The sequence below is a fragment of the Schistocerca cancellata genome, chromosome 3, assembly GCF_023864275.1.
Source record: "Schistocerca cancellata isolate TAMUIC-IGC-003103 chromosome 3, iqSchCanc2.1, whole genome shotgun sequence".
NCBI classification, from domain to species: Eukaryota; Metazoa; Arthropoda; class Insecta; order Orthoptera; family Acrididae; genus Schistocerca; species Schistocerca cancellata.
Window position 1 is genome coordinate 834,402,313 of NC_064628.1, and position 19,598 is coordinate 834,421,910.

Consider the following 19,598-nt stretch of genomic DNA (forward strand, 5'->3'; position numbering starts at 1 on the left):
TGCGACTTTCTCTCGTCATGTCTCTCATCTAACTGATTTAACATTTTATGGAGCACTGTTTTCAAGTTTCCAGGACGACAACAATAATAGCCCAGCGGTATGTGCAAGTTATATGACTGCGCTTAGTATAGCGAGAGCTGGAAAACCATTTGCTGAATTAATAAGTCTCGTTTAAGAGCAAACATCAGTGATGAAAATTTACGTAACTGTTTGTGTTTGTCTGTATGTAGAAATTTTGTTCCAGATATTAAAGTATTGTAAACTCCACCTGTGATAATTAAATAAAACGTATCGTATTTAATAGGTACTCTTTCAAACCATGATTTCTTTCAAGCACTCCTACTAACCTTATTCATTCACTCAATAAAGCAAGCTAGGAAACAAAACGCATTACAGAGGAAGGAGCGGACAGAAGGTATGGTGGGGATGGGAGATAAGCGGGTGGCCAGCTTGCCCCTGTGTGCACGCGGAACACCTGTTAACTGCACGCGTGCAAGTGCAGGATTCCTGACCGCCCCTGCTCTAAAGATCCTTTATGTAGGGTGTTTCACAGTTCCTATTAAATGCCTGTAGGGTTTGGCGAGGGGACTTGGTAATAAAGTTTCGATAAGGACCCTTCCCCGGAAATATACTGTTTGGATTTTATGTAAGTTTGAAGGTCGGCTCACTTTCATATCTGCCACTTTCATATCTGCCACTTCGCCGCACGCACTCAGTTGACACAAAGAGCTCTGACGTGTGTGCAGTACGAGATGAATCTGCGAAGATACAGATACAAGGTATACAAACCACTGTGCGTGTCCGTGGAGCACCACTGTCAAACCTCCTAGTACCGTACGTACCAGTATCTCGCAGATGTTTCAGTCAGACTAAAATAGTATGTGATGGACGGAGGCAATCCGGAAAGCATTATCCATTCGTATGTTGTGCAACTCTGCCATTACGTACAGAATCATGAAGCGCGACATTCGAAAGGGGTGCGATGTTCAAACTTACTTGATATCCAAACGCTTCATTTTCCAACATGAATTCCGAATCAAAACTTTTTCTAGTAAATCCCTTCTACAACCCACAGAAGCCCGTAATAGGAATTGTTAATCATCCTGTGTAACTGAGTGTCTTCGTGGTGCAGTAAATGATCCATAAAATGTCATGCAATATTAGCTGCAGTATTCCTTTTGGTCATCTTCAGAATGAGCCGATAGACTGAAGCTACATCATTCGCTCATTATCCTTTAAACATTCACACCGCGCTGTTGCGTATGAGACCGCAAACAGACAAGCTCCAGATGCATTGATTGACGTCATAGAGTATTCATAAACAGAATCTGTGGGTATACGGTCGATCCATGCTGGTGTATCAATATGTCATTATGAGCTTCACTGTAGCGGCGTGTTTGCGATTTTGTTAAAGAAAGTGCCGGATTCCACAATTTATCCAGGCTCAATCTGCTATCCCTGTCAATTAAATTCTTCCTCAAGTGATGTGCAGCTGCTTCTTGCTCACCCACGTTCCAAGAAGATGAAGTCGACCCTAGAATTTCGACATCTTCCCAGCACGAATAGTGATGTGCGGAAATAACTTGGAAATTCCATGGCAATATGAGTGCGTAAAACAGATGGGTCGCAGCTTTGATTGGTAACATGTTAATACGCTTACTGTGAATTCTTAAAAACTTATTTGTAGTGGCTACCTTAATGTTTGGCCACTCCTACACAGCATAGGCACAGTTTTGTCACTTTGTCTCTACAGTGGCTGTGTGCTTTGCTGGCATATGTTGGGCACCAAATTATACCGAGCGAAGTGGAGCAGTGATTAGCACATTAGAATCGCATTCTGGAGGACGGCTGTTCAAACCCGTGTCCAGCCATCCTGGTTTACATTTTTCGTGATTTCCCCAAATCGCTTCAGATACATGCCGTAATGGTTCCTGTGAAAGGCCACGCTTCCCTAATCTGATGGTACCGATTACCTCGCTGTTCGGTCCCCTACCCCGAATCAGCCAACCACCAAATTATTTTGTGGTCAGTCTGGCACGTCATACACTAGAAAACTAATTACGCTGACACTCTCCTGTCCAATCGGTAGATTTACATAGTGTTAGCAGTCAGATCATGATCAAATTTGAATAGTTAGAATGACGCTCGTCCGCGCAGGATTAGCCGAGTGGTCTAAGGCGCTGCAGTCATGGACTGTGCGGCTGGTCCCGACGAAGGTTCGAGTCCTCCCTCGGGCATGGGTGTGTGTTTTGTCCTTAGAATAATTTAGCTTAAGTAGTGTGTAAGCTTAGGGACTGATGACCTTAGCTGTTAAGTCCCATAAGATTTCAGACACATTTGAACATTTTTGAATGACGCTCCAGACTTTCCCCAGTCTTCGTGCTGTACCTACTTCTCAAGGATCCACTCATAGTTATACTTCATCTGTAGGATTCAGGTGACTGTAGTAATAAAATGCTTTTCCCGTTAACCACCTGTACACACTGACTCGCTAAATGAAAGATCAATGAGTTGCGAAAGGATGCACAGGTCTACTTGGCTCGCACGTAGTCCTCTCGACACTTCTCAATGCACGAGACGTTTTTTATATCGAGCACATCTAGTACGGCTTGACTTTTCGTATGACCAATGTTCGCGAACTAAGGCCTGCTGTGATTGGTCGAAACGGCAGTCAGTACTATGTCACAAGGAGTCCACGACCCAAGTCCTCGACTGCGTTAGCTATAGTTTCTAGGATAAATCCAATTTAGCTGCTCACTGGTATAAGTCACGAGAGTGCTTTCTGTAGCGTGTGGGACACATATTGAAGCTGTCGGTGTGATTTGGTGTGCGCAGGGACCTGGCGGCGCGAAACATCCTCATCGACGAGCACAAGACGCTCAAGATCTCCGACTTTGGGCTGTCGCGGTCGGGCATCTACGTGAACACGCGCGGCAAGAAGGTGCCGCTGCGCTGGCTCAGCGTCGAGGCCATCCGCGACAACCTCTACTCCAGCAAGAGCGACGTCTGGGCCTACGCCATCGTCCTCTGGGAGATCGGCACTCTCGGTAAGTCCCCACAGTCGAGCAGGTACACCGGCAGGTACATATCAGGCACTCTGTTTTCCCACTTCCTATAATCAGATTAGCCTATTAGGAGGGAGTGTTCAATTTGATCGCTCCTATCCGTGTAAGTAATAAGTATTTGTGCATGGATTCTCGGCGATATGACCGGGTAAAATTTTCTCGTGCTTCCAGCCGTTGCAATTCCCCCCCCCCCCCCCCCTCCCACTTGAACTAAACCTCCAAAAACGTCTCAGCTTAGCCAGTGAGTCCGTAGAGAAAGGTACAAATGACGTAATGTATTTAAAATCTTTGGTAAAAAGTGATCTTGTAATCTATGTAAAATTAGTGAAAAACACTCTAGATCGCAATGGTTATTTTATTTAAAGTGACCGGTTTCGTTCTGGACTTAGGCCATCTTCAGAATAGCACTTTCTAGCTCCATAAATAAGTCAGTGACTTACAATAAAGTAATTTACACTTATTAAATCGAAGATTCATTACCCATGTCCAGAACAGCCAGTCTGCTGTTGGCTAGGCAGCATTACGTTATATAGATCCGGCGAGGGCGCGTTTGTGCTGTATGACGTCAACGTCGCCCAGTGAGGAACGATTTCCGTAATTGCTTATCATTTGAAGATACAATTGATCTAAAAGTGAATCATTACAAAAAAGTAGTGCCTATGGACAGAACAGAATGTCATAAATAGTGCGTAACTGTAATAAGATTATTTAAAAATTATTTCTCTGATTTCCATCTAATGGAAATATTTTATTTAACCATTGTGATATATCCATAGCATCGGCTATTTAATCAATAGAATGTGTGAATAGAATAACCTAATGGATTTGTGTAAATAATTATCATGTATGATACTTATGCAAAAATTACACTCCATGCCGTATTATATAGAAATTTATGAGGGTCGTTCAATAATTAATGCCCCACATTTTTTTTCTCAAAACATATTTGTTGTTAAGAGTCAGAATTTGGTGACAATATACATCAACATGTCTTGTTCATGTCCTCCTTTTCTGCTTAGTCTCCATCACGTTGTATGGCCGCACGCCAACAGTGTCGAAGAGCATCTATCGCCTGCTGGTAAAAGCTCTTGTTTTGCAGGCGTACCCATGTTTTCACTGCATGACTGAAACTCTTGTCATCCTCAGAGTGTGTTCCCCCCTAGAGAATCTTTAAGCTGCCTAAAGAGTAGGGGGTCCGAGGGTACTAGGTCTGGACTATGGGTGGATGAGGCAATGATGTCCATCCCAGTTTGGTGATGTGTTCCCGGGTGTGTGTGGGCGTGCATTATCGTGTTGGAGCAAGATATCTTCTGGATTCTTCTCCGATCCAAAACGTCGGAAACGGGTCTTGAGTTTATTCAGAGTCTTCACGTATGCTTCTGAATTGATGGTTGACCCTCTTGGCATCACATCCACGAGAATAACGCCATCACAATCCCAGAAGACTGTCTCCATGACTTTTCCGGAAGAGGGGATTGTCTTGAATTTATTATTTTGTGGTGAATGGACCGCCATTTTGTTTCCGGTGCAAAGTGATGCACCTAGCTTTCGTCCTCCGTAACGGTCCGTGACAGAATGGCCTCTCCGTCGGTCTCAAAACGCTCCAATAATTCAGATGAAATGGCCTTTCTTGTGGTCAGCTGTGAGCATTCGCGGAACCCATCGTGAGCAACTCTTTGAACATCCGAGAGTCTCGGCCACTGGAGACGCACTTACAACGCTGACCGACAACTGTAGAGCTAATTGTCGAGTTGTGGTGCGAGCGTGGCTGAACATGGAGCTCTGTTTCTGCATTTCCTGAGGCTGTAACTTTCTTTACCTATCGTCCAACTGCTATCAACTGCATCATTGCCATACACTGCACACAAACGGTTATTGATGGTCACTATCGTTCCTTTTTCTACACACAAGAATTCAATAACAGCGCGCTGTTTGTAACGTGAGTCGTACATAGACGCGATTTTGAAGCTGTACTACGGCTCTGCTACGGGCCAGAACGGTTCGAAACTTCACCGGCGCAGAGAACAAACATCAAATGGGAAGCACCAACAAAGACGTTTGTACATGTATATTACTGGATTTTTTAAAAAAACTGTGGGGCATTACTTATTTAACGACCCTCGTAGTAGAACATTGGCGCTCTCTTCTGTCCTGAATATGCTAGTCACCATGGAGACGTCGTAAGATGGCCGCCAAATATCAAAGATGTATATCATGGACGCCATGTGCTATCATAACGACTGACGTCGATCGCAGCTGTCTAAGAGAGTCAGGATGGCGTTTTCTTAAGAGTTGCCAGCAGAGTATGATTGGCCGTGCTTTTTCACTCAAATTTTGTGGAGATTAAGACAACCCGTTCTTGTACTAACTTATACATTAAATGTGTTCGCAATGGCAAACATGGACAACAACCAGCTTTAGAATGGAATGACGTCAGTGAACATTTGTGCCGGACCAGGACTCGAAGCAAGATTTCCCGCTTATCGCGAGAAGCCACCTTACCATTTGGCTATCTGTGCACGAATCACGGCCAGTCCCAAACTTCCATACGTCGTCAAACATGTGTCTGCAACCTGTATTCCTTCATCCACTGCGTACATTCCCGTATAGGGAAGACATTTTGCTTGGAAGACGATTGCAGTGTTGTGCTAGAGCCGGCCTCTGTGGCCGTGCGGTTCTAGGCACTTCAGTCCGGAACCGCGCTGCTGTTACGATCGCAGGTCCGAATTCTGCCTCGGGCATGGATGTTTGCGATGTCCTTATGTTAGTTAGGTTTAAGTAGTTAAGTCTAGCGGACTGATGACCTCAGATGTTAAGTCCCATAGCGCTCAGAGCCATTTGAACCATTTTCTTGTGCAAGACTACCTTAATGAGTCGTTTTGCAGAGAAGCTCTCGAAGCAGTATCAGCGCACTCGGGTTCTCTGTAAAGTGCAATTCAGCTTCGTGTTATTCTAGGTGAAGAAGCGGGAAGCTACATTATTCGGGGTAACGTTCAGGAGGAATGCCATAATGATGTATTTATTTATTAAACAGGACAACCTGATAACATCGACACAATTAATAAAGATTAACTGAAAACGAACAATTTCTTGAGAGCAGGGTCTTACGACAGAACTAGATCGGAAGGCATCCTATCAGCGCTCATCTTGCTCTTACACTCGTGATATTTCGTACATTTTCGTTAGCTTAAACATTATTCGTTTATTTATTAAGATGATCAATTTCTGGGCTTGCAATATTGCTGTAAGAAAACTCTTACAACCCATAGGCTTCTTCTAATATCTGTACAGGAAAAAGCGACTTTTATTAGCAAATCGATCGCTTCGGCATCGATGTATAGGCAGGGATTGTGGGTGTCAGACTGACAGGGACGCATACTTTAGAGATTGTCAAGTGCTGTGTATAACCAATGTTTGCCCAATGAATTACCAGCGTTGTTGGAGAACCCTAGCCTTGCAAAAAGGCAACAACTGTCGATTGTGCAGAACTGGGCACCACACCATTTTCTACTGATGATAAGACAATACCTCATTGCTACGTTCCATGGGCGATGAGTTAATTGAGGTAGCCCGCTAGTATTACCTTCCAGTTCACCAGAACTTTATTTGTTAGTTTTGTGGCTATGGGGATATTTTGAGACATTGGTGTATACCCAATTCACCGACAATGTGCAGACAATACAGGAGCGTGTGGCCAATGCATGTGACACAATGCGAATGAAGCCAGGTGTATTTCGAAGAGTGCCTTATTCACTGTGAAGAAGGTATAAATGGTGCTTCAGGATGCGTGGTATGCAGTCATGGACTGTGCGGCTGGTCCTGGCGGAGGTTCGAGTCCTGCCTCGGGCATGGGCGTGTGTGTCTGTCCTTAGGATAATTTAGGTTAAGCAGTGTGTACGATTAGGGACTGATGACCGTAGCACTTAAGTCCCACAAGATTTAACACTCATTTGAACATTTGATGCGTGGTAATTGCATGCAGCACTGCTTGAAGTGTCTTCTTCTACAAAACAAACAGATGGGAATGAGAAGACAGACTGGTCAACATCTGAACAGGTATTAGTTTCCGGATATATTATTACAGGGACTTTTCTTCCAGTTTTGACCAATAATGCATCCTGCTGTAATATTGACACTTTTTTTCAAACACCCTGTGTACCGCAGACATTTACCACTCAACAACAGCCGACGAGCACTCGACTGTAAGCGAATGGATAGATACGCACGACTGCTCACTTGAAGATGGGAGGAGGCGTCCAGTTGAAATATCGTGGAGGGAACTTTACGACTACCGGCTGCAGTACCGAAATCTCTTCGAACACATAATCCGCCGGAAAAATTTTAAATTTCACAATCGCTGAATTATTATTCATTATTCATTTCAGGATTATCTGATCGAGGCTTGTCGCAATTGTAAGTCCCAGTCACGATCATTTGCGCCCAGTTTTTTTTCTTTTAAATTATATTAGAATGAGCTCTACTGATTAGGCAAGAGCTTGTCTAGCTTCTGTAGTACGTCTACATTCATTCCGTTGTAATCATCCTTTTACAGAAAATCTCTCTCTATAGAAATAATCCCACTTTAAATTTTACTCGTTTAGGGTCAAACGGTAGCGTCATTAACTAGTGATCGACACATCCTGGTTCCTGTGTTCGAACCCAGCCATTGGTTTGAATAAAAGTCATCAACAATAGTGTCCGAAGACTTTGAGGGTGGGGAGTCGTTCTGCTATCGGCCTCGTGAGAGAGTGCGAGTGGACGGTCGTACTTTTAGGGCAACATCTTGCTCTTCCGATGGGGAACTGTTCTTAAATGGTTCAAATGGCTCTGAGCACTATGAGACTTAACTTCTGAGGTCATCAGTCCCCTAGAACTTAGAACTACTTAAACGTAACTAACCTAAGGACATCACACACATCCATGCCCGAGGCAGGATTCGAACCTGCGACCGTAGCGGTCGTGCGGTTCCAGACTGTAGCGCCTAGAACCGCTCGGCCAAAACTGTTCTTAAAAGGCGGAAAAATCAGCAATGATCATGACCCTGAGGACGCAAAAGACAATTGAAATAACTGAACCACAAGCACGTAACATGTATCCATAAAAAATGTGGCCTGTAACTGAAGAGTATCATGATAACCTTTGCTTTCGGATCTCTGGGAGGGGTGAACCAAGTGGGATGTGATCAAGAGAAAAACACTGAATAACAAGGAAGGCCAAGACTAAATGGCTGCAGGAAGAAAGTGAAGAAGTCCAAACAGAAATCGTCAGAAGGACTCATTCAGCATATAGAAAAGTCAAAACTGAAGTTAAAGGAAGGTTGTCAACATTAAGAGTACAATGGAAATTCGACTGTTAAGGGCATAGGAGAGACAGAGAGAGAAAGAAAAAAGATAGGTGAAAACACCTCTATGAAGGGGAAGACTTGTCTGGTGAAGTAATTGACGAAAAAATTTGAGTCAGTAAAGCAAATAAAAAAAACATAGGGTACTCAGCGAAGGCAGAGATAACAGAGCTCTGGATGACTTTGATTAAATAAGGCGGCAGAGATAGATAACATATGGATAACATTCCTATGGAATTTATGAAATCAGTGGAACAAGTGGTAACCAAGTGACCACTATTCAAGCTGGTGTGTAGAATCTGTGAGTCTGAACACATAGCATCATACTTCGGGAAAAGCATCGTCCACAACATCCCGAAGATAGAAAGGGCAGATGAGCGGTAGAACTAGCGCAAAATCTCGTTAAACGCTCTCATATCCAAGTTTCTGAGACGAGTAACACACAGAAGAATGGAAAAGAAAACTGAAACTCTACTACATGGGATCAGGTTGGGTCTGGCAAATACGAGGACAGTAGAGAGGTAGTTCTGACGTTTCGACTGATAATGAACACAAGCCTTACGAGAATCAACACATGTTCATAGGATTTCTCTACTCGGAAAAGTATTCGACACTATAAAATAGTGCAAGATGTCCTAACCTGAGAAAATGTGAGTATCCGTTGGAGAAACGCGTATTATACGCAAGATGTGCTATAAACAATAGGGAACTGTAGGAATGTAAGACCAACCACGAAGAGCTTGCTGTGAGAGTACTATTTATCAAAACTAGACATGATTGTCTCAATGGGAATTCCGCGATCATTCATTAAATAAAATATGGCGTTTCAGTCTTCGATCGCTATTCTTTATTTTCAATTACTGGTTTCGGGCTAGCTGCCCATCTTCAGATCATATATTGTAGTTACAGAGTAACTTGTCCGTACAGAACACTCGGTTCGCTGTCATAAGTAAAGTAAATTTCCATCTAATGGGCAGGTAGCCCGAAACCGGTAATTGAAAATAAAGAATAGCGATCGAAGACTGAAACGCCATATTTTATTTAGAGTAGTATTTAGTCAGCGATGTTGCCTAATTTCAGTGTATACTTCGAAAGAGGCAACGACGGAAATAAAAGGAAGGTTTACGAGCGGTAGTAAAATTCAGGATAAAATGATAACAAAGACGAGATTAGCTAATGACATTACTTTTCTCAGAATATGGATTGACAGTAAACCGGAAAAAAACAGAAGTAATGAGAATTAGGAGAAGTGAGAACAACGAGAAAGTTACCATCAAAATTGGTGATCATAAAATATACGGAGTTAAGGAATTCTGATAGCTTGGAAGCAAAATAATCCATGACGCACGCATAAAGAGCAGACTAGTATAGGCAAAAAGGAAATTTCGGGCCGAGAGAAGTCTGCTCGTATCAAACGTTGTCCTTAATGTGAGCAGCAAATATCAGAGAATGTATGTTTGCAGCACAGTATGGTATGGTTATATATCATGAACAATGGTAAAACCGGAAAAAGAAGGAAATCGACATGTGCTGTTATAGACCGATGTTGACAATTACATGAATTGGTAGAATCAGTGTAGAAAGGAACATATGGAAAGCACTGGCAGCAAGAAGTGACAGGATGATAAGACATCAAAAAATAACTTCACTAGTAGTAGAAGGAGTTTGAGAGATTAAAAACTGTACGGGAGGACAGAGATAGTAATACATCCAAGCAATAACTCAGGGCGTAGAGTTGCAAGTGCTACTCTGAGACAAAGAGGTTGGCACAAAAAAGAAATTTGTGGTGGGCCGCATCGAACAAGTCAGAAGACTGATGACTGGAAAAATTCGGACAAGTGCGAGTAATAATACAATATAATACAATAATAATTATAGTTATTTCGTGTGGCTCTATGTCCCAAAGCAAGTTTTCCGTATTGGAGGCCATTTCAGCGACTTGCGTGTTCCAAACTTACCCGATTCATCCAACCGGGAAAAAGGTCCTAAATTTTAAGATGGAATCCGAACTACGTGTTGTTTCTGGCGACTCCACACATCGTAAGAGGTGAAGGTTAGGTGAAAACGAAGACTGAAGTCTATGTTGTGACAAAGATTCGAGCCCGCGACTCCTCTGTTTCAGTCACACGCTTTATAGAAAGCTTATCTGTTGATTTCGTTGTTATAAAAGGTTAAATTTTTCACGCCGCCAAGACACGGTAGGCCTTAGTCGAGACATAGCCGGCCGTTGTAGCCGAGCGGTTCTAGGCGCTTCAATGTGGAACCGCGCTACCGCTACGGTTCGAATCCTGCCTCGGGCATGGATCTGTGTGCTGTTCTTAGGTTAGTTAGGTTTAAGTAGTTCTAAGTTCTAGGGGACTGACGACCTAAGATGTTCTATAGTGCTCAGAGCCATTTGTAAGACATAAGTTTGAGCTTGATACGTCTACCCCCTCCATATAAAAAGAGGGCCACGGGCAGTTGGACAAACAGACAGACGAACTGCCGGCCGATGTGACCGAGCGCTGCTGCTGCGGTCGTAGGTTCGAATCCTTCCTTGTGCACGGATGTGTGTCATGTCCGTAGGTTAGTCAGGTCTAAGTAGTTCTATGTCTAGGTGACTGATGGCCTCAGATGTTGAGTCCCATAGTGCTCAGAGCCATTTAAACCATTTTTGACAACCAGACAAAAAAGTGATAGTATAAGCATTGCGTGTCTACCGACTGAACTACGGCAAAGGATTTAATTGCTACTTTTAAAGCACTTTATTGCGATATTGTATAGAAAAGTAAAACATATTTCAGTTAGCATGTTTCCATCCTTTTGTTGCAGGTGACAATGGAATATGTGATTTTTAGTTTCACTGTAAATTTCAGTTCGAATTTTAATATGAATTCCGTTTTTGTAAAAGTATCTCAGTATTCCTCTAACGTGTCTACATTCCTTCATCGTTTTCACAAAGTGTGTAATAACCAAGAATCAATAATAAGAATGGGAGGCCAAGAGCAAAGTCCTCACTCTGAAGAGAGTGTAATACAGAGATGCAGTATTTCCCCTCTAATTTTTAACTTTTAAATCGAAGAAGCTTTGAAGGAAAAAAAATAGAGGTTCAGAAATAAAATAGAGGTTCAGTACTGGTATTAACATTCGGGTTGATAGGATATCGATGTCAACATTCACTGCCATATGTATCTTCCGTCAAAATGAAGAAGAGTTATACGACTTGTAAAATGGTATGACGAAGCAAGGGTGACATACGTACACTAGCACAGAATATAAGCACTTTCCTTCCCAAAAGCAGTCTGATATTGTCGAACATAAGCCTTAATATCAGAAACGTACGTACGGTGCTGAAAAAGAAGAAAATCAAAACTTTGAGATGTGTTACAGAGAGACACTGAAAATTAAATAGCTATTGACGTGTAAAGGATTAGGTGGACACCAATGAGAAGAAGAGAGTAGAAGTAGCCGTATATTGTAAAAATTATAGGGAAGGACCAAATTTGGCATATACACAAAAAATTATCATGTGTGTATCACACCAGCTAAGACGCTTGCTTTCTCTCCAGAAATGGATACTTGTCAAGATTTGAAATTGTGCTCATCAGCCTCATAAACCAACATCCCATTGGCGGAACCAGTTTAGCATAAACAATGTCTCGTAAATTATGATGAGTCGTTTTCCTGGAAAAAAAATCATGAAAACGGGACGAGAAACAGTCGCTGCTGTGGAATCTGAAATGGGGACGTTGTGTTTACCAGAGTGTGCCAAATCATCATTTCATGTACAGTCATCCTGAAGTAGACTGTCAATTGTTTTTGCTGAAGTTCTCGTGCATATACAATGTCATTTAATGACAAGGATTTTCATACTTTCAAATATACCTACCCACGTAAGCTAGTTGCATGTAATTCCAGGTCTCTCCTTGAAGGAATGAAAAACTCAAGAAATCTTAAATTCTTGCGAACTATGGAGGAGCAGTATCTCAGGAATACAGAAGATCGTTGTCATTCTCTGCTACAGCAGTATCTCTCCAGAAAAAGGATTCAGGGACAGGAAGCCTACGCTGCATATAGTTCGAGCGGCGCTTTGAAAGCCCACTTCCGCGATAACTTAAAGGCCTCTAGCGTGTGACAAAGAGAAACAGGGTAATGAGTTCCTGCGCTACGGCTGCGAAATTCAATAGCCTTCCAGAGAGGTTCCGGGTACGTGTACCAGGAATGTTGGGCAGCAACACCGTCACTACTATGTTGAAATAAGGGTCCCCTGTCCAATGTCGCTTCTTCTGGATTTGGACCCGTTTGTAGAAAGCACATCTTGCTAGTTAATTATCGATCCAATATTTTAGTGTCATTCTTTGAAACTTCCCAGTGATTATGGCGTTCCATAATTGGCGTGTTTTGCTACGAATTACTTAGGTGTGATTTTTGTGTAACGGTAAACCTGTGCCGGCCGGTGTAGCCGAGCGGTTCTGGGCACTTCAGTCTGGAACTGCGAGACCGCTACGGTGGCAGGTTCGAATCCTGCCTCGAGCATGGATGTGTGTGATGTCCTTAGGTTAGTTAGGTTTAAGCAGTTCTAAGTTCTAGGGGACTGATGACCTCAGATGTTAAGTCCCATAGTGCTCAAAGCCATTTGAACCATTTTGGCAAACCGGTGCATTTGTAGAGAGCGTTAACATTGCCACACAGTGGCTTTCAGGCAATACATCCCACGATGCTTCTGTGTAACGACGGCACTCTAGAACGAACATCAACACTAACTTGGACGAAAAAACAGCGCCCACTGTGAATGTTGAGTATATGACGCGTAGGGATCAACTAATGTTTTAGTGGACGAACTCCCTGCTCTTGCATATGGAGCGCAACAGATACAGTGAACAATCCAGTGTGAATCCGCGCGTGGCACCAAAGAATACAAATGAATACAGATTATTCTCGAATTTCCTTCCGGTAGTGGCAGTGGGATTCTAACGGTGGCCATTCCTCCCATAGTAGAGACACGCGATTTCGGACAATTTTTGCTTTGTTATTTACGCAAGGTTGTGAAGCGCATATTGATCTGGGTCACGATCTTGTTCTCTGTTAGGGAAACTGTCCCTAAAAGGGAAAGAATCAGCAATGATCAGTAGCAAGAGGATATGGAGGCCAATATAAATCATTGAGCCATATAATGTGTACCCACAGGACATGTGACTTGTAATGGAAAAAGTATGAAGATGATCTCACCATTCGTAACAGACTCCTGATTAGTTCCCCTTTCAGATCTTAGGAAGGGGACTGCCAAGACAGAGGTACCTATGACAAAAAGACTGGACAATTAACGAAAGGGCAATATACTGCGTGTCAGAGCGTAGATTGTCAGAAGTTAGAACGTGTTAGAGAGGCTAGAAAATCTGAACACGTGAATGAAAAGCCTTAATTTAATATAGTGGTGGTCAGTGAGGTGAAGTAAAATGGAAATAAGACAATAATTTCTAGTTAGACGAACATAATCTTATATTAACAGCAGCAGGAAATGCTATAAATAAATGTTATAAAGGGAATAGGATTTATTATGAATAGGAAGGTATGGTAGAAAGTGAGCTATAGTGGACAGTTCAGTAATAGAGTTGTTATCAGAATCGACAGCAGAGCAACGTCAATAGCCACATTCCAGGTATACATACCGACGTCAGAATGAGAAGATGAATAGTTAGAGAAAATACTGCAAATGAGGATAATGAATGGGTACTTCAGTATGAAAAGGGAGAAGATAATTTTATAATCGCGGAGCAACTGGAACGCGGTAGTATGAGGACGGAAAGAAAACAGAGTAAGGGGAGAATATGGGCCTGGTAATAGGCACGAGTGAGGGATGAGACTGATTGAGACCTTCCATAATTGTCAACAACTGTTACAGAGTACACTGGTGAAACAAGAGAAATCCTAGAGAGACGGAAATACTCCAGCTAGATTACATCATGATCAGACATAGACTTAGAAATCAAGTACTTTATGGTAAGTAATGACCAGGAACAAATATAGAGTCGGAACATATTTATTAAAGATGAAGAGTAGAAGAAACTTTAAGACAATCACTCGGAAGACTCAGTGTGGAAAGAACTGGGATGCCACTATACTAAGAAATGTGGAGTCAGAAGTTCTCCAAGAAAGGTAGATACTGTGAAAATGCATACCACAGTATGGAGTTGAGCTGAAGAGGAATTGATATGTCTAAAACGTGGAGTCACTGAATTTCGTTTGGCAGATATACGGAAGGCAACTACAAAGAAACCGTCGGTAATAGAAGATACACTTCAGATCTTCGACGAAAGAAGGATGTGCAAAAAGTTCAGGCAACGAAAGAATTACAGCAGAGTAAGTCACTCAGAAATTAAATAAAAAGGAAGAGTAAAAAACACAAGGCAAATGTCTACGGGATAAATGTGAAGAATTTCGAAAACAGCTGGTCGTTATAATGGGTGATTCAGCATACAGAAAAGTCAAATAAAGTGGTGACATTAAGAGAGAAAGAGGAACTCCATTGTTAAATAGAAAACAGAGGATTGGTGGATTGAGTACAATGAAGGCATCTACGACGGGCAGAAACTGTCGCTTCACGCTATAGAGGTAGAAATGAAAGTCGATATAGAGGACATATGGGATCCAATATTACAGTCAGACATCAAATAAGACATAATTGACAGGAATCACTCCTTTCGAATTTCAGAAATCATTAGGGGAAGTGGTAACCAAACGACTGTGGAAGTTGGTGTGTTTTGGACATAATAGATCGCGTAGATTTGGTACCGGATGGCCGTGCGAACCATTCATCGCAGTCGTAAGTCATGACAGTGAAGTTGTGTTTGAGTGCGAATCGGTAGTAAGCAGTACATGCAGTAAGGTGGATGGACGTGTTGATTAGACAGAATGACAGAAAGCATCTGATGTGTTGGGCCGTGCTCATGACCGTACCTTGAATGAAGTTGCCTGATTTGTTTATCGATGATGTGGACAATCCATGGTGTCTACAGGGAATAGTGTTTAAATGACATCCATCTAAAACAACGTAAGAACGATTGTCAGGAAATATGGAATATCTTAAAACATTTGTGGATTTCCTTCTTCGACGAATTGAGGCCATTATAGAAGTTAGGGAATTTTCTACAGAGTTTTAGCGTGATGTCTCCTGGGGTGATAAATTGTTTTTCTTTTGGTATGTTTTTGTGGTACATGCTTTATTTTTCAAATGGTTCACATTGCTCTAAGCACTATGGGACTTAACGTCTGAGGTCATCAGTCCCCTAGATTTAGAACTACTTAAACCTAACTAACCTAAGGACATCATACGCATCCATGCCCGAAGCAGGATTCGAACCTGCGATCGTAGCAGCAGCGCGGTTCCGGACTGAAGTGCCTAGAACCGATCGACCATAGTGGCCTGCCTCTTTATTTTTGTATGAGACATTAACCTAGCCGGAGCTGTTGAAATACCTCACGAAGAACTCGCTATGCAGGTTTATGAATGGAATGATGAGCACGATGGAGAGAGAGAGAGGAGGGGGAAGAGTGAGTGTTTGGATATGTGAGGCTGTCAGATCTGTCGTAGAGTGCCTCTCCCGAACGCCAATCGACGTCTGTGAAACCTTGAGCTTCTTTCAGTTGAGTTTATCCCAGCGTATAATCGTTCTGCCAACTTAAGGAAATGCAGCAGGGTGACTTCTTCGCAACCACCCAAATTTCGACAGGAGCACATCCTGTCATTTTGAAGGCATGAATGCTACGAGAGAACGCTGTACAAGGAAGTTTATGATTTTCATAAAGTTTGTGTTGTCTTGCTTCAAGTGTCCCGCATACCGAGATTTTAAATTTCTTTACACGGCGCTCTCGTATGGCAATTGCGCCTTGAAAATAACAAGCGTGCTCCTGTAAAAACCTCAGTGGTCTCGACTACGTCACCCAGCTGTATTCCCGTAAGCTGTTTATAGATTCTTTCCACTAACGAACGATGCGGGGATATAAAATTTATGTTATTATTATTATTATTATTATTATTATTGGTATTATTACTTATTATTGGTTATACATATAAGGACATACGAGTAAAAATGAGACATTTTAGTGATTTTGTTGAAGCATCACGTGTAATGAGATTACAAGTGCAAATCCAGAAAAAAGTGGAAATCATAATGTTTCATTAAACATTGCTGTCACAGAGAGTATTCGGAAGTTGGTGTGCAGTTACTACATACGTTGGAAATAACGTTCACGGGTGGCTATACAAGTCTGAACCCACTTAATTCTGCTGATCATATGATGATATGCGCTTCACGCAAGCAATAATTATTTCAGTTTTTAAGTCACAAAACGGGCGTGGACGATTGCGATACACTACACATTTTGCTGTGCGCTAACCCCCCCCCCCCCCCCCCATAGAAGAGAAGGGTTGCTGGAGTAAGGTCTGGCGAATAAGGCGACACGTTCCCCAAAAAAAGCTTCCAGAAGACGCTTGGTATTGTTATCTGTGTGTGCAGTATCATTTTATTAAGACAATGAGTACTTCATTTCGTGTCCATTCACCCGGCCAGTGTAAACGTGCGTTATTCAACAATGTTCGGTCTTCACGGTTTCCTCAAAAAATTAAATCCAAGTAATGTGCTGTCTGGATATTGCTATTCCCATTCCAATTTTCTGATCGTTCATAACCTTTCAAGCACAGTACGACGATTCTCTGTTGACCATAATCGCGTTTTGTATGTTACTATGACCAGAGAAGTGGAAATATCGTCTTTGTAGAAAGCGACATCAAAAATATAAGTTTCATCCGTATCAATAAAAGATATAAACCACTTGCAACAACGGATTCTGACTTAACGCGGAGACACTTTCAGTATTTGCGTAACCGCTTAAACACGGATGAAGGCCGATAACTTTTTCTTATGCCATCTTGTGCAATGATTTTGCTGATACCTCCTGCACAGAGGCAGAGTTATCGAACAAATTTTGTTCGTTTAGTTTAGGTGGTCATCCAGTACGTTTGGTATCCAACACTAAATCTGTTTCTCGACATTTCTCAATAGGTCGACTAACAGGATTACAATCAGGAACAGCTCATTCCAGGAGTTGTTCAGCAAATGTTTCCCGCACTACATCCGTGTATTTATCACCTTGTTGTAACACATGTTCAACAAGCAAAATACTTTGCTCAATCGAAAGCAATGTAATTTATAAACAAATTGAACATCTAAACTCAACACAACACATTCAATTGCTTTCATCATATGTGGAATTATTCAAGTCGCAGTTAGGACCTTCTCACCTTACTCTAACCAGCACCAAATCGAAATTTATGTTTACGGGAGAAATTTCTGAACAAATGGGCTTAATACAAGCTGACTGTCTATCACAAGGCTCTAACAAAAGTCTGAATAGCAGAACAATTTCCTGAACAGTGCACCACGGCCATCATAAGCGCAGCCCAGAAAATTACAGAGGAATCTCTTTCCTAGACTGCACGTACAAGATTTTATCCAAGATCTCATATGGAAGAATCAAGGAACAACTAGAACAGAAGTTATGGGAAGACCATGGAGATTACAGATCATGGAGAAGCTGTGCAGAGCAGAATATTAGTTCAAAATTGATTATGGCGTACTACATGAAGCGGAACAAACCTCATGGAATAACATTTTGTTAGCTGCCCCACTACTTCCAAACAAAATTACAATAGAAGAGCAAGAAATCGAAATTGTTCATGAATTTATATATTCGGATGGAATCGTAACTGTCTAAATAAGAAACCATCATGGAAAAATAGAATAAAAAAAGAAACAAAGCAAATTACATTGCCAAACCACATACAAAAAAAAGCCTATCCGTAGATGCAAAATTAAAACATTATAAAGCAGTTACGCAACCCGAAATAAGTTCAAATCAACTAATACAGCAAAAATTCTCAAAATACTAAAGATAGAAGGAAGAGTAAATAGAACATGCATAAGTAAACAGTATCAAGTAAAAGGGCATTGGAGAATAGCTTCAAATGAAGCAGTGGACAAGAAAATAGAACCAGTAATGAACAGGATCAGGAGAAAGCGTATCTCATTCCTTGGATACCAGATGCGAACACCCGAAAACAGAATTAATAAGGGTATAATAGAAATGGGTCAAATGGCTCTGAGCACTATGGGACTCAACTTCTGAGGTCATTAGTCCCCTAGAACTTAGAACTAGTTAAACTTAACTAACCTAAGGACATCACAAACATCCATGCCCGAGGCAGGATTCGAACCTGTGACCGTAGCGGTCTTGCGGTTCCAGACTGCAGCGCCTTTAACCGCACGGCCACTTCTGCCGGCTATAATAGAAAAGTTGTGGAATAGTAAGAGTAACATTAAATGGATCACATGAATTAAGGAAGACATAAGAGAACTACAAATTATAGCAGATGACTTATAAAACAAAACGGAGAAAATCAGAATACTACATGACATAAACCAAGCTAGAAACGAAGATCAACAAAAGGGCTACAGGAGAAATGATATCAGACGATGAAAGAAAGCAAACATCTAAAAGAATGAAGAAGTATTGAGCAAGCAGAAGAGCAAAACTCTCTTCATATAATAATAAATTGTAATAATCCCTGTACATTATTGAATGGTATCATTGAATTATTATTCAAATAGAGTGTATTACTGAATAACAACCACCTGTAAAAACCTTTGTACAACTGAGTAGGGTGGTCCTGTGAAGGCCATAAAATAAAAATAATAACAAATAAACACAATGAGGCACTGTACTTCATTGGTAGCACCCCTCGGAAAATAGAACCAGACAATCAATAGGCCAACCCACATGGCAACAATCACATTATTGTCTCAATAGTACCAGTTTTTATGCCAAGTGTTCGTTGCTCATTTCTGGCAGCATTGCTATTAAAATAGCACTGACCACTTTTCCCATTTTCTGTAACACAATCATTTTAAGGTATTGGGAATGCTACGAATAAAATTACTCGCTTTTTAAAAAGATTCATTTAAAAACGAATGTTTTTTGCACTGTTGCCATGTCTAATTGATATTTCGGGTCTTTACTCGATTATTAGTAACAAATTAAAAAGATACAACGCTGGCCAAACAAATACCGAAAATATAGGTTATTCAGAACTAAATTACCGGTATCGGTTTTAACCGGTCGGTTTTTCCTACCCCTACTCCGAGGCAAATTCTATG

The 19,598-nt window shown here is 41.6% G+C and overlaps 1 protein-coding gene across 1 annotated transcript in view; it reads left to right on the forward strand.

The window, feature by feature from the left end:
• Nucleotides 1-19,598, forward strand: part of LOC126176599 (platelet-derived growth factor receptor beta-like) — a 150,036-nt gene that overhangs the window by 112,935 nt on the left and 17,503 nt on the right. The window contains exon 10 of the mRNA XM_049923760.1: nt 2,836-3,047. Coding sequence (XP_049779717.1) covers nt 2,836-3,047 — 212 coding nt within the window. The remainder of the gene's footprint in view (nt 1-2,835; nt 3,048-19,598) is intronic.